Here is an 18,225-nt window from a genome sequence, read left to right on the forward strand (position 1 = left end):
AAGCATTGAAAATGTAACTAGTACGTTTGGGTGTCAAGGAAAATGTATGGAGTAAAAAGGACAATATTTTCTTAAGGAATGTTGTGAAGTAAAAGTAAAAGTAGTCAAACATATAAATAGTAAAGTAAAGATCAGATACCCACAAAAACTATTACTACTACTACTACTACTACTACCTTCCTAGCTACTACCACTACTACCACCATGGAAATTGTACTTCTGTAATAGTGTTTCTCTACTATAACTGATTAAAATAATATTAACAGGAAGTGACTATCATCATTCATGGATGGCAGTGTAGTGTACAACCCGCGCATGCGCTGTGTCGGGTCCATTTCATGGAGTGATGCATGGTTTGAGTCAGTGTTTTGACTACTATTTCACTAGCCTAGGGGCCGCAGCCTCTGGGACTTGTTGAGGCAAGCCTTAGCTTGTCCAAATCCCTCAAACAACAAAACACATCCGTCTAGAGGGAGAGGAGGTGTGACCCTATTGTGTGGTGATGAAAGTCGTTCAGAGAGAGTGGGAGAGAAAGAGGGAAATAGAGAGAGAGGGAGACAGTGAGAGATAATGATAGAGAGAGAGAGAGAGAGAGAGAGCGAGAGAGAGAGCGAGAGAGAGAGAGAGAGAGAGAGAGAGAGAGAGAGAGAGAGAGAGAGAAAGCGAGAGAGTGAGAGGGCGATCATATGGTTCATGTTCATATGGTTCACACTTAGCAGAATAAAAGAAGAATAACACAAAGGAATGGGGAGTTTAAAAATGAGAGCAAAAACATTATAAACTCAAAAAGCTCTAACTGTCAACTGCGTTTATTTTCAGCAACTTAACATTTGTAAATATTTGTATGAACATAACAAGATTCAACAACTGAGACATAAACTGAACAAGTTCCACAGACATGTGACTAACAGAAATGGAATAATGTGTCCTTGAACAAAGGGGGGGTCAAAATCAAAAGTAACAGTCAGTATCTGGTGTGGCCACCAGCTGCATTAAGTCTCCTCCTCATGGACTGCACCAGATTTGCCAGTTCTTGTGAGATGTTACCCCACTCTTCCACCAAGGCACCTGCAAGTTCCCAGATATTTCTGGGGGGAATGGTCATAGCCCTCACCCTCCAATCCAACATCTCCCAGATGTGCTCAATGGGATTGAGATCCGGGCTTTTCGCTGGCCATGGCAGAACACTGACATTCCTGTCTTGCAGGAAATCACGCACAGAACGAGCAGTATGGCTGGTGGCATTGTCACGCTGGAGGGTCATGTCAGGATAAGCCTGCAGGAAGGGTACCACATGAGGCAGGAGGATGTCTTCCCTGTAACGCATAGCGTTGAGATTACCTGTAATGACAACAAGCTCAGTCCGATGATGCTGTGACACACCGCCCCAGACCATGACGGACCCTCCACCTCCAAATCGATCCCGCTCCAGTGTACAGGCCTTGGTGTAACGCTCATTCCATCGACGATAAATGCGAATCCGACCATCACCCCTGGTGAGACAAAACCTTTTTGACAGTCCTGTCTGGTCCAGCGACGGTGGGTTTGGGCCCATAGGCGACGTTGTTGCCGGTGATGTCTGGTGAGGACCTGCCTTACAACAGGCCTACAAGCCCTCAGTCCAGCCTCTCTCAGCCTATTGCGGACAGTCTGAGCACTGATGGAGGGATTGTGCATTCCTGGTGTAATTCAGGCAGTTGTTGTTGCCATCCTGTACCTGTGATGTTCGGATGTACCGATCCTGTGCAGGTGTTGTTACACGTGGTCTACCACTGCGAGGACGATCAGCTGTCCGTCCTGTCTCCCTGTAGCGCTGTCTTAGGCGTCTCACAGTACGGACATTGCAATTTATTGCCCTGGCCATATTGCCTCCTTGCATCATGCCTAAGGCACGTTCACGCAGATGAGCAGGGACCCTAGACATCTTTCTTTTGGTGTTTTTCAGAGTCAGTGGAAAAGCTCTTTAGTGTCCTAAGTTTTCATAACTGTGACCTTAATTGTCTACCGTCTGTAAACTGTTAGTGTCTTAACGACCATTCCACAGGTGCATGTTAATTAATTGTTTATGGTTCGTTGAACAAGCATGGGAAACAGTGTTTAAACCCTTTACAATGAAGATCTGTGAAGTTATTTGTATGTTTACGAATTATCTTTGAAAAACAGGATCCTGAAAGAGGGACATTTCTTTTTTTGCTGAGTTTAACTCTCTTTATGAGCATATCAGAGGTTGGGTGTTAGACTGAAGTGGGGGGAGAAGCCAGTTCAAGCTACATAGACTTTTATTTGGGTTAATCTGACGTTTGGCAATTGTTTCGGTGCTGGTTTGGATGAGGTTATTCAGAAAAAGATGGCAGCCAATGGCAGAGACGGCGAGCAGGAGCTGGTGTTGGGACCTGATTGTTGTGTGGCGTAAAGGAGACCTGGTGCCCACTACCTCTCAAGCTCTTTAAAACACCACTAAACCATTAAGAGGTTTTTTCACAGGGCATATTGCCTTGGCGTTGGGCAGTGTTCCTATCACTGTGAGGGGAAAACAATGGTACCTTACCTAACTACCTACCTACCTACCTACCTACCTACCTACCTACCTACCTACCTACCCCTCTCTCTCTCTCTCTCTCTCTCTCTCTCTCTCTCTCTCTCTCTCTCTCTCTCTCTACAGTATCTCTATCTCTCTCTGTCGCTGTCGATCTGTCTCTATGTCTGTCTGTCTGTGTCTGTGTCTCTCTTTCTCTCTCACACAGGCTGAACACATGGAACACATTATCAAAATATTCCATATGGAATGCTGAAGGTCTTGTGAACATGTAACAAAGGAGTGAGTAATACCTCAGCTTCGCCGTAGTGTCGATTTTGAACCTCTGTAAAATATTTTACTTCCTCACCGTGGTGTGTTGGCTTTTCCCTTCTCTGTTGACAATTTCTTTTGAAGTACTGTAAGCTGACTAATTGACTACTGCACTTTTATTGTTTAATTACTCTCACTGCAACACATGGAGGTAATTATGCATAAGCATGTGTGGTATCAACTTGCATGTACTGTATAGCAAGACACATTTTTAACCATGTGTCAATTGTTTTCCTAATTTTGTTGTACTGTAGATTTCCACATGATTGAGCATACATACCCCCCACCCTATACCTACAGTATTGCACTGAACGACAGTCGGATCAAACATGTAGTTTCTTCACATAGACGCAGAGGAACATCACATAGATTGTTGTCCTCTAGAGCATGGAGAGAAGTGGAGGTGACAGAAACACACCCACTCCCTTCTGTTGCCTCACTTGTCTCCTGTGAGATCCGAGAATGACGCAACCCTTGTGATTAGAGTGTGCATCCGCTTCAGCGGTGAGATATGTTAATCAGCTAGTGAATAATTACCTCCTTGGTGCCTTGATTAGACTGGAGTGACAAGGCTGGCAAAGTGTGTGCCTCAAAGAAATACGCCCCCCCACACACACCTGAGAAGTTATTATTTTTGAGTCACAGCCTAAAATGTCCCCACAGAAACGCAAATTATCTGACATTTGTTCCACAAGTCCCCTCCTTAGAAAAGAGCAGATCTGTGTCTTTAATATATGAAATGTGGCATGTCTCTGTGGAAGATAGAGAAATTCCCTCAGTGGAGAACACTGTTCTTTCTAATAAAAAAGGAATCTTACGCCAGTAACTTCAAAGAACTACAATAAGTTGTTGTTTGATCACTTGTAGCATTAAATGGATGTGATAAGTACTCATTGACTTATGAGTTACATCCTCGTAAATGTCCTCATTGACATCTATGTATGATTTGCAGAGGCATATGAGTACGTTCATACCTTAGAATGCGGTAAACCAATAGGCCTACTCCATTGATAGAATATTCCTCTGAAAGTCAGGTGTGGTTAATCCTCTTTTTTTCCTCTTCAAAACTGCATGGTCTAGTGTGGTGTCAGACAGGGCTTAGTGGTCTAGTGTGGTGTCAGACAGGGCTTAGTGGTCTAGTGTGGTGTCAGACAGGGCTTAGTGGTCTAGTGTGGTGTCAGACAGGGCTTAGTGGTCTAGTGTGGTGTCAGACAGCGCTTAGTGGTCTAGTGTGGTGTCAGACAGGGCTTAGTGGTCTAGTATGGTGTCAGACAGGGGTTAGTGGTCTAGTGTGGTGTCAGACAGGGCTTAGTGGTCTAGTGTGGTGTCAGACAGGGCTTAGTGGTCTAGTGTGGTGTCAGACAGGGCTTAGTGGTCTAGTGTGGTGTCAGACAGGGCTTAGTGGTTTAGTGTGGTGTCAGACAGGGCTTAGTGGTCTAGTGTGGTGTCAGACAGGGCTTAGTGGTCTAGTGTGGTGTCAGACAGGGCTTAGTGGTCTAGTGTGGTGTCAGACAGGGCTTAGTGGTCTAGTGTGGTGTCAGACAGCGCTTAGTGGTCTAGTGTGGTGTCAGACAGGGCTTAGTGGTCTAGTATGGTGTCAGACAGGGGTTAGTGGTCTAGTGTGGTGTCAGACAGGGCTTAGTGGTCTAGTATGGTGTCAGACAGGGGTTAGTGGTCTAGTGTGCTGTCAGACAGGGCTTATTGCGCGAGTGTGGTGTCAGACAGGGCTTAGTGGTCTAGTGTGGTGTCAGACAGGGCTTAGTGGTCTAGTATGGTGTCAGACAGGGCTTAGTGGTCTAGTGTGGTGTCAGACAGGGCTTAGTGGTCTAGTATGGTGTCAGACAGGGGTTAGTTGTCTAGTGTGGTGTCAGACAGAGCTTAGTGGTCTAGTGTGGTGTCAGCCAGCGCTTAGTGGTCTAGTGTGGTGACAGACAGGGCTTAGTGGTCTAGTGTGGTGTCAGACAAGGGCTTAGTGGTCTAGTGTGGTGTCAGCCAGCGCTTAGTGGTCTAGTGTGGTGACAGACAGGGCTTAGTGGTCTAGTGTGGTGTCAGACAAGGGCTTAGTGGTCTAGTGTGGTGTCAGACAGGGTTTTATCAGTCTAGTGTGGTGTCAGACAGGGGTTAGTGGTCTAGTGTGGTGTCAGACAGGGGTTAGTGGTTTAGTGTGGTGTCAGACAGGGGATAGTGGTTTAGTGTGATGTCAGACAGGGGTTAGTGGTCTAGAGTGGTGTCAGATAGGGGTCAGTGGTCTAGTGTGGTGTCAGGCAGAGGTTAGAGGTCTAGAATGGTGGCAGAGACGTTAGTGGTCTAGTGTGGTGTCAGACAGGGCTTAGTGGTCTGGAGTGGTGTCAGACAGGGGCAAGTAGAGGTCATAGGAGCCATAGAGAGTACATCAGTCTGGCTAAATGTTGCCATAACGCCAAAGTGTTTTAGTCTTAATTAAAAGTGTATGTTTGGTGAGGGAACAGGCGGGACGAGGCCCCTTCATCTTCCCTGGTGGCTCACCACTTTAAAGAGGCCAGTATGCCATGTCTGTCTGGGGCCCGTCTGTCTGTCTGTCAATCACAGTTTAAAGTTCATGAAATTTCTATGAGCATCGATCGCAAGGTGGGGGGGGTCGGAGTGTTGGAGTGGCGGGCCTGGGTGATTGATCAAGCCTTTTGCTTTGAATTTATTTTCTATGCTTTCACTGTGATGGGTGTGTGTATGTGTGTGTGCGTGTGTGTGCGTGTGTGTGTGTGTGTTGGGGGGGAATGGTGTGTACTGTAGGTCTATGTATTGAGTTTGTTGTACAGTATGTACAGTGCAGTGTAGATGCTGATGGATAAATGTTTGGGGATATCAACTGTTTACGCTGACAAAAAATACTGTATAGCAAGTCAGACTGGATGTTTTGCATTGCATGTTTGTATGCATGTGTGTCACAATTTCATCTTATTTTGAATGGGGACAAATAAAAGAGAGCGAGAGAGAGGGATGAAAGGGGTAAATCAATAGCATAGTGCATGTGTGTAGCAGTGGGCCTTAGATGCTTGTCAACAGGTCGGTGCTCCACAACCCTCAGCAGGCTCCACAACCCCCAGCAGACTACACAACCCCCAGCAGACTACACAACACCTAGCAGGCTCCACAACCCCCAGCAGACTACACAACCCCCAGCAGGCTCCACAACCCCCAGCAGGCTCCACAACCCCCAGCAGGCTCCACAACCCCCAGCAGGCTCCACAACCCCCAGCAGGCTCCACAACCCCCAGCAGACTACACAACGCCCAGCAGGCTCCACAACCCCCAGCAGGCTCCACAACCCCCAGCAGGCTCCACAACCCCCAGCAGGCTCCACAACCCCCAGCAGTCTACACAACACCCAGCAGGCTACACAACCCCCAGCAGGCTACACAACCCCCAGCAGGCTACACAACACCCTGCAGGCTACACAACACCCTGCAGGCTCCACAACCCCCAGCAGGCTACACAACCCCCAGCAGGCTACACAACCCCCAGCAGCCTACACAACCCCAGCAGGCTCCACAACCCCCAGCAAGCTACCGAACCCCCAGCAAGCTACACAACCCCCATCAGGCTACACAACCCCCAGCAGGCTACACATAGCAGAGTCAGATGAGTCCTTCTGCTCACACTGTTGTGCGTCTGACAATTTCTTCCCCCAGAAGGAAGGGAGGAAATGATCTGATACACACACCTGTAGACACAGCGATGACCTGCGTCATTCATAACATGAATAAAGATGAAGCCCATGCTGCTCTAGGATGCAAGCCGCTCCAAATCCCCCGTATCCCCTGTTCTGTCAGTCGGGCGTTGGACGTGGGCTTGGGCCTTGATGGTATATTTCATATGGAATTTGAAATGATAAGTGCAATGAAGGAAAATTCACAGAGAGCCTATGAGCTGAGTGTGGTGGAGGAGGATAGTGGAGATTTATGGGTTTCGGGATGATCCTCATCGGGGACATGACTGTGCAAGATGAAGAAAAAGGACTCCCAAAGTGCATATTCCATCCATCAGCAATATCTGGTAAATATGTACAGAATCAGCTAGAAGCCAAGTAGAAAAGCAGAAGCCACTTAAGTGTTTGGAAGGGCAGCGGCAGCGAGGAAAAGTACATAAATAGATGTAAACACGTTGGAGAATGAGGATGTAAACATATGCTGAATGAATCTATATATATATTCTGCCAAGGCCCCATTTGAGCATGCAAACGTTTTAACGCTTGGGAGCCTTAGTCCCTACCACCCATGAGACTGATTGTAAAAGAGCAGTGGGACAATGGCTACGTTCCAATAATATTAACTGACTTCCTATTCTAGACGACCAATCTGAAAGGACTTTATAAGTGAAAGTTCTGTAGTTGAACACCTATCCAATACCCCAGTAGCAACAAAGGAAAGGAAGGTATTTAAGAATATTGGCCCAGTTTTACTTTACCATGTTTTGTTAGGTTCGGTAAGCATTTAGGTAAGCATCCCCTCTGATCACCTTGACCTTGTAGAGGTACACTGTTTTAACTCTGACTGAACCTCTTGCTCCTGCCAACTGAAGTCGTTTGGGTCCTTTGGAAAGCAGAGCTGTTTGAAATAAGACAGAGAGCAACATGGGAATTGATTTTGAGGGAGCTTTAGGTATCCTCCTCCTAAACCTCTAGAAATAGGTTAGGACATCTGGCTCAATGTGTGGTGGTTTGTCTCATGGATTGAAAGATGATATATTACACTTTTAAGATAAAATGGGAAGTTCTTTTCACAAATCAAATCAAATCAAATTGTTTTGGTCACATACACATGGTTAGCGGATGTTAATGCAAGTGTAGCGAAATGCTTGTGCTTCTTGTTCCAACCGTGCAGTAATATCTGACAAGTAATCTAACAATTTCACAACAATGACCTTATACACACACAAGTGTAAAGGAATGAATAAGAATATGTACATATAAATATATAGATGAGAGATGGCTAAACAGCATAGGCAAGATGCAGTAGATGGTATAGAGTACAGTATATACATATGAGATGAGTAATGTAGGGTATGTAAACATTACAGTGGGGCAAAAAAGTATTTAGTCAGACACTAATTGTGCAAGTTCTCCCACTTAAAAAGATGAGAGAGGCCTGTAATTTTCATCATAGGTTCACTTCAACTATGCCAGACAAAAATAGAAAAAAAAATCCAGAAAATCACATTGTAGGATTTTTAATGAATTTATTTGCAAATTATGGTGGAAAATAAGTATTTGGTCAATAACAAAAGTTTATCTCAATACTTTGTTATATACCCTTTGTTGGCAATGACAGAGGTCAAACCTTTTCTGTAAGTCTTCACAAGGTTTTCACACACTGTTGCTGGTATTTTGGCCCATTCCTCCATGCAGATCTCCTCTAGAGCAGTGATGTTTTGGGGCTGTTGCTGGGCAACACGGACTTTCAACTCCCTCCAAAGATTTTCTATGGGGTTGAGATCTGGAGACTGGCTAGGCCACTCCAGGACCTTGAAATGCTGTATATAAAGTGGCATTGTTTAAAGTGACTAGTGATACATTTATTACATCCAATTTGTAATTATTAAAGTGGCTAGAGATTTGAGTCAGTATGTTGGCAGCAGCCACTCAATGTTAGTGATGGCTGTTTAACAGTCTGATGGCCTTGAGATAGAAGCTGTTTTTCACTCTCTCTGTCCCAGCTTTGATGCACCTGTACTGACCTCGCCTTCTGGAAGATAGCGACAGGATGCTCTCGATTGTGCATCTGTAAAAGCTTGTGAGTGTTTTTGGTGACAAGCCAAATTTCTTCAGCCTCCTGAGGTTGAAGAGGCACTGTTGCGCCTTCTCCACCACGCTGTCTGTGTGGGTGGACCATTTCAGCTTGTCCGTGATGTGTATGCCGAGGAACTTAAATCTTTCCACCTTCTCCACTACTGTCCCGTCGATGTGGAAAGGGGGCTGCTCCCTCTGCTGTTTCCTCTGCTGTTTCATCTCCTTTGTTTTGTTGACATTGAGTGTGAGGTTATTTTCCTGACACCACACTCCAAGGGCCCTCACCTCCTCCCTGTAGGCCATTTCGTCGTTGTTGGTAATCAAGCCTACCACTGTAGTGTCGTCTGCAAACTTGATGATTGAGTTGGAGGCATGCATGACCACGCAGTCATGGGTGAACAGGGAGTATATGATAGGGCTGAGAACGCACCCTTGTGGGGCCCCAGTGTTGAGGATCAGCGGGGTGGAGGTGTTGTTTCCTACCCTCACCACCTGGGGGCGGCCCGTCAGAAAGTCCAGGACCCAGTTGCACAGGGCGGGGTCGAGACTCAGGGTCTCGAGCTTAATGACGAGTTTGGAGGGTACTATGGTGTTAAATGCTGAGCTGTAATCGATGAACAGCATTCTTACATAGGTATTCCTCTTGTCCAGATGGGTTAGGGCAGAGTGCCGTGTGATTGAAATTGCGTCGTCTGTGGACCTATTGGGGAGGTAAGCAAATTGGAGTGGGTCTAGGGTGTCAGGTAGGGTGGAGGTGATATGATCCTTGACTAGTCTCTCAAAGCACTTCATGATGACAGAAGGGAGTGCTACGGGGTGATAGTCGTTTAGCTCAGTTACCTTAGCTTTCTTGGAAACAGGAACAATGGTGGCCCTCCTGAAGCATGTGGGAACATCCGACTGGGACAGGGATTGATTGAATATGTCCGTAAACACACCAGCCAGCTGGTCTGCGCATGCTCTGAGGACGCGACCAGGAATGCTGTCTGGGCTGGCAGCCTTGCCTCGGTTAACATGTTTAAATGTTTTACTCACGTTGGCATAGTTTGTCTGGGAGCAAGACATCCGTGTTCGCGACAGGGCTGGTTTTCTTTTTGTAATCCGTGATTGACTGTAGACCCTGCCACATACGTCTCAAATCTGAGCTGTTGAATTGCGACTCTACTTTGTCTCTATACTGACGCTTAGCTTGTTTTATTGCCTTGCGGAGGGAATAGCTACACTGTTTGTATTCAGAATAAGGCTTTGCAACTTGCAACAATACTCCCAACAAACAAAAGGGGCGTTTTGCATATAGTGAAGTCAGAACACAGGAGATTGGTGGCAGCTTAATCGGAGAGAACAGGCTTGTGGTAATGGCGGGAGCAGAATCAGTGAAATGGTATCACATACATCGCTCTGACAGAGCTATGGATGCAAGGACTGACCATCCATTATATCAAATTTAGAATTTTAACCATGTTATGAGGCTATATAGTGTTTGTTTACATTTACTTTGTTTACAAACATTGGCATAAAACAAGGTTATATTTTAGATCTGATGGGGTACGACAGTTGAACTAAGCTTATGAGGCATTTCTAAGTTATATTCTTCAAGAATCAATGCTTACATGTCATTCGTTTATAAATCCCAAAATGTATGTAGCATCTTCTGATTTAAAAGCCTCCAATTTGGACTAGATTATTCTCCTTAACCCAAAAACTTCTGTCTGACTTGTATAGTGTTCTTCTGTCACCAGCACTATCTGCTTAGTGCTATCTACCTAGTGCTATCTACCTAGTGCTATCTACCTAGTGCTATCTACCTAGTGCTATCTGCCTAGTGCTATCTGCCTAGTGCTATCTACCTAGTGCTATCTGCCTAGTGCTATCTACCTAGTGCTATCTGCCTAGTGCTATCTACCTAGTGCTATCTGCCTAGTGCTATCTACCTAGTGCTATCTACCTAGTGCTATCTACCTAGTGCTATCTGCCTAGTGCTATCTACCTAGTGCTATCTACCTAGTGCTATCTGCCTAGTGCTATCTACCTAGTGCTATCTGCCTAGTGCTATCTACCTAGTGCTATCTGCCTAGTGCTATCTACCTAGTGCTATCTGCCTAGTGCTATTTACCTAGTGCTATCTGCCTAGTGCTATTTACCTAGTGCTATCTGCCTAGTGCTATCTACCTAGTGCTATCTACCTAGTGCTATCTGCCTAGTGCTATCTACCTAGTGCTATCTGCCTAGTGCTATCTACCTAGTGCTATCTACCTAGTGCTATCTACCTAGTGATATCTACCTAGTGCTATCTGCCTAGTGCTATCTACCTAGTGCTATCTGACTAGTGCTATTTACCTAGTGCTATCTGCATAGTGCTATCTGCCTAGTGCTATCTACCTAGTGCTATCTACCTAGTGCTATCTACCTAGTGCTATCTGCCTAGTGCTATCTGCTAGTGCTATCTGCCTAGTGCTATCTGCCTAGTGCTATCTACCTAGTGCTATCTGCCTAGTGCTATCTACCTAGTGCTATCTGCCTAGTGCTATCTGCCTAGTGCTATCTGCCTAGTGCTATCTGCCTAGTGCTATCTGCCTAGTGCTATCTACCTAGTGCTATCTGCATAGTACTATCTGCCTAGTGCTATCTACCTAGTGCTATCTGCCTAGTGCTATCTGCCTAGTGCTATTTACCTAGTGCTATCTGCATAGTGCTATCTGCCTAGTGCTATTTACCTAGTGCTATCTACCTAGTGCTATCTGCCTAGTGCTATCTGCCTAGTGCTATCTACCTAGTGCTATCTGCATAGTGCTATCTGCATAGTGCTATCTGCCTAGTGCTATTTACCTAGTGCTATCTGCATAGTGCTATCTGCCTAGTGCTATCTGCATAGTGCTATCTGCATAGTGCTATCTGCATAGTGCTATCTACCTAGTGCTATCTGCCTAGTGCTATCTGCATAGTGATATCTGCATAGTGCTATCTGCATAGTGCTATCTACCTAGTGCTATCTGCCTAGTGCTATCTGCCTAGTGCTATCTGCATAGTGCTATCTGCATAGTGCTATCTACCTAGTGCTATCTGCATAGTGCTATCTGCATAGTGCTATCTGCATAGTGCTATCTGCATAGTGCTATCTACCTAGTGCTATCTACTGTACCTAGTGCTGTTGTGTGATCTGGGATCATGTTTCACCACCACTCCTCTCAGCCTTGGTTGAGTGTGTTAGTGGAAATCCCATTCACCCTCTCCCTCCCTTTTGTCCCAGTCGAGTGGTCACCTAATAACAACGCTCTGTTTAGTGAGACCCCAGTCGACTGTTTGATCACTTTCATGGAGAGAGGGAGAAATCGAGGGCAATAATTGGATGGTTAAATAAATAAAAAATGATACCTCGCCGACCCCTCTCTCTCTTTCTCCCTCTCTCTCCCTCACTCGTATTCTCGCCTCCTCTTCCCACCGAACTGCATTATCTTTCCCCTTTGAAAAAATCCAAACGTCAGACACCGCAAAGACACGAAGATGGCTGGGAAAAAAAAATCAATACAAATTACGATGGAGAAAGTGGCACTGATGGCTGGAATTGCAGCATATGTTTACACTAAATCAGGCAATCTATCTTCATATGGGGTGTGTAATGCGTAGGGGGTCAGGGTTCGCGCAGCGCGTCGGCGCTCTCCAATTACTCAGGCTCTTTGCGAGAAGGCAGCCGTATCGATTGGCTGAGAGGACAGGGGCCTACAGGCAGCCAATGGGGCGCTGGGGTCAAAGTGCTAGGGGATTTTAATAAGGGGAAGTAATGGTCTTAATTTCTGGGGGGCAGTAGAGGGAGAGACGTCTGCTCCACTACCCTCCAGTCTCCCCAGCGAGATGAGATTCTCTTTCTGCCTCTCTCTATCTCTATCCCTCCCTCCCTCCCTCCCTCCCTCCCTCCCTCCCTCCCTCCCTCCCTCCCTCCCTCCCTCCCTCCCTCCCTCCCTCCCTCCCTCCCTCCCTCCCTCCCTCCCTCCCTCCCTCCCTCCCTCCCTCCCTCCCTCCCTCCCTCCCTCCCTCCCTCCCTCCCTCCCTCTTCCTGTGTGTGTCCATTCCTTCTCTCTTGCTTTGTCTCTCCTTCACTTGTTCTCTCACTTGTCCTACTCTCTTGGTAGATGGCTGTTTTTAGAATTTTCCCTGTTTGTGTTGAAATTCCCTTTCCCAATACTCTGCCTTAACGCTCTGACAAGGCCTTAGGAATACCTTATTATCCAAAGACATCCGTTTGGTTTCAAAGTAGACTATCCCCTCTTCATCCCAACAAGGGAGAAATCGTCCATGAGAGAGTAATCCATTCCAGGCCTCTCAGGGGCCAGGGGCAGGGATTCAAAATGGCAGTCTGTGTGGAGAGTGAACGTATAGGCTCCGTCACCCTTCAGATAACATCCCCACCCAGCCCCAGCCTGAAAGCCCTTTTCTCCTTCCCTTGGTGTGAAACGGGCCTCCAACAAATTTGATTTAGCAGCTCGCGGGTGCCCATTCCTGAGGAAAGAAAACAAATATTGTTATAATGGTAATAACATCTATTTGCCGCTCGCAACAAACGGCAGCGGGCCTTTGAAAAGACCCTGCGCTGCTGCTGCCACCTTATTCTTATTCATGAAAGCGCCGGTTATGCATATTAGTGCAAACTAGCTATTCTACTTACTGGCATTTGGTGTGTCAATCATCCTTACAGGGCAAGAAGGCTGACAAATTGTCCCCAAAGTCAAATTTGACAGCCTTTTATGATTAATGGGCTTGATTATGGAGAACTATCTCCCTAACTCATTTCCGGGTGTTTCTCTTTTCCCCTTCGTATCGAAACGGAGAGGAACGGAGATTGTGTTGTTTTCAGGGGGGGGGGGGGGGGTAATGAAATAAAAAGGGGTGTGTGTGAGGGGCTTAGAGTGAGGGCGGTGCAATTGAATTAGTTAGGAATGCTCTGTGAAAGGGTGAGTGACTGGGACAGGTTGAGTAGAAGGTCTCACGCTTAATAAACAGCAGTAGAATAAAGAGGGAGACATGCCGGTGGGGGAAGAGATGGACTGACACAAGGCCATTGTAGAGCTCCTGTATCAGGGCAGGACAGCCAGGCAGGGGAGATATGCTACTCTAGAATGTGACATAATACCTTCATAAGGTCATCATAAGGCCTTCAGAAGGTCTACATAGGCAAACAGATGTACAAATATTTAAAAAAAACACGATTAAAATGTGCTATTGGAAGCTATAGAAGAGCAATGCATGTTTGAGCCACTCCATTTTGTTTGTAGAGATATCACTCAGCAATATTCTAACCATGATAATTCTCTCTCTTTACAGCCTTGAATGAGCCTACCATCGACTACGGCTTCCAGAGGCTACAGAAAGTCATCCCCAGACACCCAGGAGATCCCGAGAGGTTACCTAAGGTCAGTGATACGCCTCAGAGGACACCAAGGAGTACATCATCCCCTGTTGTTACTCCAAAGACCACCCAGACCATATAGACTTCGGACTGCCAAATATCTGAGTTTATAGAGGGCAAACCAGATCTGTTAGATTGGATTCATTTGTTCCACTCAATATGGACCTGGCCTTTCGAACATACTCCGATGCCAAGGGGCACATTGTTCTGATAACTTGTACAATTGGAAACAGGTGTTTATATGATGTTGTATTGGTGTTGTAGAGTTTGAGACAGTGTTTCTGGTCTTGTTATTTTTAGGTTTGAGGTAGTAACAAACATGCAGATGCAAAGTCACTGCTTATACAAATATATCTTCATTCCATGCATACGTGTAGACACATAAACTGAGTGTACAAAACATGTCATAGACTGACCAGGTGAATCCAGGTGAAAGCTATGATCCCTTATTGATGTAACCTGTTATATCCACTTCAATAAGTCTAGATTAAGGGTTGGAGACAGGTTAAAGAAGGATTTTTAAGCCTTGAGACAATTGAGACATGGATTGTGAATGTGTGCCATTCAGAGGGTGAATAGGCAAGACAAAATATTTAAGTGCATTTTGAATGGGGTATGGTAGTAGGTGCCAGGGGCACCGGTTTGAGCATGTCAAGTACTGCAGAGCTGCTGGGTTTTTCACTCTCAACAGTTTCCCGTGTGTATCAAGAACGGTCCACCACCCAAAGGACATCCAGTCAACTTGACACAAAAGTGGGAAGCATTGGAGTCAACATGGGCCAGCATCCTTGTGGAATGTTTTCGATACCTTGTAAAGTCCAAGTACTGATGAATTGATGCTGTTCTGAGGGCAAAAGGGGGTGCAACTCAATATTTGGAAGGTGTTCCTAATGTTTTGTAAACTCAGTGTAGACGCACGCAAGCACGCACACACGCACACACACATTAGGCAGGGCCAAGAACATAGGCAGCCGTCAGGTGCCCTGGGCGGTTTGCCGCCTGGTTAGTATGAAAAGATTATTTTCCCCCTAAAAAGGTGCACCACTAAATGAGTGAGATTGTTTTGGGCAGGGAACTGCTGTAAGAGGGATACGATCAGATGGGGCCTGACAGTCTAAAACAGCTGCCAAATTGAAACCATTTATCAAAATCTGACATCTGAGATCCAGTCACCAAAAAACCAGTTTATTTGTAAATTGATACTATTAGCGAGCATATATTGTCTGGCCCCTTTGATGCCCTGATTTGTGGCGGAGGGAGAATGTCCCTATCAGCCATTATATATTTATTTATTCAAAAGAAAACTCAATAAGCGTATAGATTTTCCTCCGTCTTCTCTTCAGCCGCTAGCTTTCTCGACATTTTAGACAGAAGGAAATAACAACAAGACTAACACGGAAAAGCTTGCTATTCGTGAAGTACCTCATTGTTCTCACCCAATGTGGCTTGTCAGGAAAGACTCACACGGTCACTCTGGAACAGTAACGCTGAGATTTCATCCCTTTGTTATCCTCTCTTCTTTGCTTTTCTTGAAGGATGGAAAGGTTGGTCAGGACCATTTGTAGAGTATCTTAGGCAGAGAGCAAAGCTACCCCAAGCTACATTGAGGCAATAGGCACCAACACTTGCTATTGGAACCAATTGAAGTCAAATGTAAGTAATTTTTTTAAGCAGGAAGCAACAGAGCAAGTCTAGAAGGGTGGGAATAAGTGGGATTCCATGTAAATAATGATAGGGGAAAACATTGGCTGTTGGTTTTTGATGTTTTCCTTTGTAGCTGAGAAACCCCATTTGAGTGATTAGATTCGGAGGTTGGCAGTCGTACTTCTCCAACGAGCCGGTCCCAGAGCTGGAACCCTAGCCCCAGTGATAGACAGACAGAGCAGACCGGGGCTAAAGCATGGCCAACTGGTCACTGATGACCTCGGAGGCTGGGGCTGGATCAGTTCGCCTCTAATTTCATTTCCAGTCTGCCTTGGCTGCAAGCAGACACTTCCCCATCCAGATCTATGGAGGATATGTGGTTTAAGCTCTAGCCTTCCCTCATTGCTCAGCATGGGAGGCAGCAGCATATTTGCGAGGTCCAGGATCTTTGCGGTGGATGACCCATTCCCAGGTCACGGCAAGTTTAACGGCCTATGAATCCTCTTAAATAGACACCTGGATGGTGATGCGTTCCTTACATGTGGAGGGCCTATTTTCCTAAGATACGGCCATACGGGAGGCCAGTTTTGATACAGAGCAGACAAACAAATGGAGACTGAGCTAAAAACCTAACCGAGGTGAAGATTTTGCTGTCTTGTCGGCCAAAATTTGTTAACGGCTGAAAAAGCATGTTCTGGCCTTATATGAACTCTTAGGCTAGATGTGTTTGCCGCCTGTTTGGCCATTACATCTGAATCAACTGCCAGGGTTAATGGGGCAATTATATCCAATGCAATGTTAGTGCTGGTCTGTAACAAAAGCCTGCACTCCCTATATCTAGTCCAGGACCTGAGCTGTTAGTTTGTGCTCTAATCTACACTGAACAAAAATATAAACGCAACATGTAAAGTGTTGATTTCATGAGTTGAAATAAAAAATCCCAGAAATGTTCCATATGCACAAATAGCTTATTTATCTAAAAATGTGTGCACAAATTAGTTTACATCCTTGTTAGTGAGCATTTCTCCTTTGCCAATATAATCCATCTACTTGACAGGTGTGGCATATCAAGAAGCTCATTAAACGGCATGATCATTACACAGGTGCACCTTGTGCTGGGGACAATAGCAGTTTTGTCACACAACACAATGCCACAGATTTCTCAAGTTTTGAGGGAGCATGCAATTGGCAGAGCGTGCAGTTCACCAGAGTGGTTGCCAGACCATTGAATGTTAATTTCTCTACCATAAGCTGCCTCCAACGTTGTTTTAGAGAATTTGGCAGTACATCCAACCGGCATCACAACCGCAGACCACATGTAACCACGCCAGCACAGGACCTCCACATCCGGCTTCTTCACCTGTGGGATCGTCTGGGGGGGGGGGGGTAGCTAGAGATAGCTAGAGGTAGCGCTCCCTTTTGTGTTGCAGCTAGGTGGCTGCGGGACGACTGTGCAGAGCCAGGCAAAGGGTGATTTATCATTGTTAAGGGACCTGTCGGAAGGCTTCTTCTCCCGGGTCTGCTGATCCCTCCTCTCCGGGAACCTCTGGAACCAGGGAGCCATCCTCCCATAATTGAGCTCCTGGAAAGCAGTGGAAGAAAATAGGTGGAATATGTCTGGCAGACGCAAGAAGGACTGAGGCGTTGGGGGCTAGGGGCACGGGCTGGGACTCAGGGGGGTTGGGTTAGGTGAGATGGGTAGAAGAGTTACGGGAGAGATTTTGCTCATGTTCAGTCCAATGTTTGATAAGTAGGATGCAGTTATTTGCAGTATGATAAAGGCACATTCCATAACATTTTCACATGAAAAAGGCACTTATTAATGTCTTTCTGTAATAGTAAAGACATACAATTCCTTGAGAGAAATACTATTTTGTATTGTCACTAAAATGTTATATAGTAATGCACATTAAAAGAAGCCCTGAGAGGAAGTGACATAGGCTGGGTTTCCAGTTGATAGGTTATGAATTGTAATTCCATTTATAGATACAGAAGTTCAAGAGTGTTTTTTTGAATTTTTATTTAACCTTTGCTTAACTGGGCAAGTCAGTTAAGAACAAATTCTTATTTTCAATGACGGCCTAGGAACAGTGGGTTAACTGCCTTGTTCAGGGGCAGAACAACAGAGTTTTACCTTGGCAACTTGTGGATTCGATCTAGCAACCTTTCGGTTACTGGCCCAACACTCTAACTACTAGGCTACCTGCTGCCCCAAGTCATGAATTGGAGAGAAAAAATCCTCATAGAAAATGACAGGCATTTTCAAACTCATGAGTCAAATTGGAATTCATTTCCTCAATCGACCTGACTTGAAGATGACCCCAGTCAGTTTAGGATATTCTATCATTCCTGCTCTTTCATATCATTCTTCTTGTGAGTTATTCCACCTGGAGCTCTGAAGTACCCTAAAGAGACGTTCACTCTCTAGATGTGTGGTCTGTCGCTCCAGAATACTGTATGTGCCTTTCCCTCTTGGCCTGGATACAGATGAGAGCATGGAGCATGGTGGATGAAATGATTTCCACCTCTGTCTGAAGTCATAAAAGAGAGACATACACTAGCTAAAAC

The 18,225-nt window shown here is 45.7% G+C and overlaps 1 protein-coding gene across 8 annotated transcripts in view; it reads left to right on the plus strand.

Moving 5' to 3' along the window:
* LOC109865053 (transcription factor COE3-like) overlaps nucleotides 1–18,225 on the plus strand; it is a 101,255-nt gene that overhangs the window by 66,437 nt on the left and 16,593 nt on the right. For all 8 annotated transcript variants that reach the window (XM_031797018.1, XM_031797025.1, XM_031797024.1 and 5 more), the window contains exon 11: nucleotides 13,929–14,017. In XM_031797018.1, coding sequence (XP_031652878.1) covers nucleotides 13,929–14,017 — 89 coding nt within the window. The remainder of the gene's footprint in view (nucleotides 1–13,928; nucleotides 14,018–18,225) is intronic.

The sequence above is a fragment of the Oncorhynchus kisutch genome, linkage group LG19 (assembly GCF_002021735.2).
Source record: "Oncorhynchus kisutch isolate 150728-3 linkage group LG19, Okis_V2, whole genome shotgun sequence".
NCBI lineage: Eukaryota > Metazoa > Chordata > Actinopteri > Salmoniformes > Salmonidae > Oncorhynchus > Oncorhynchus kisutch.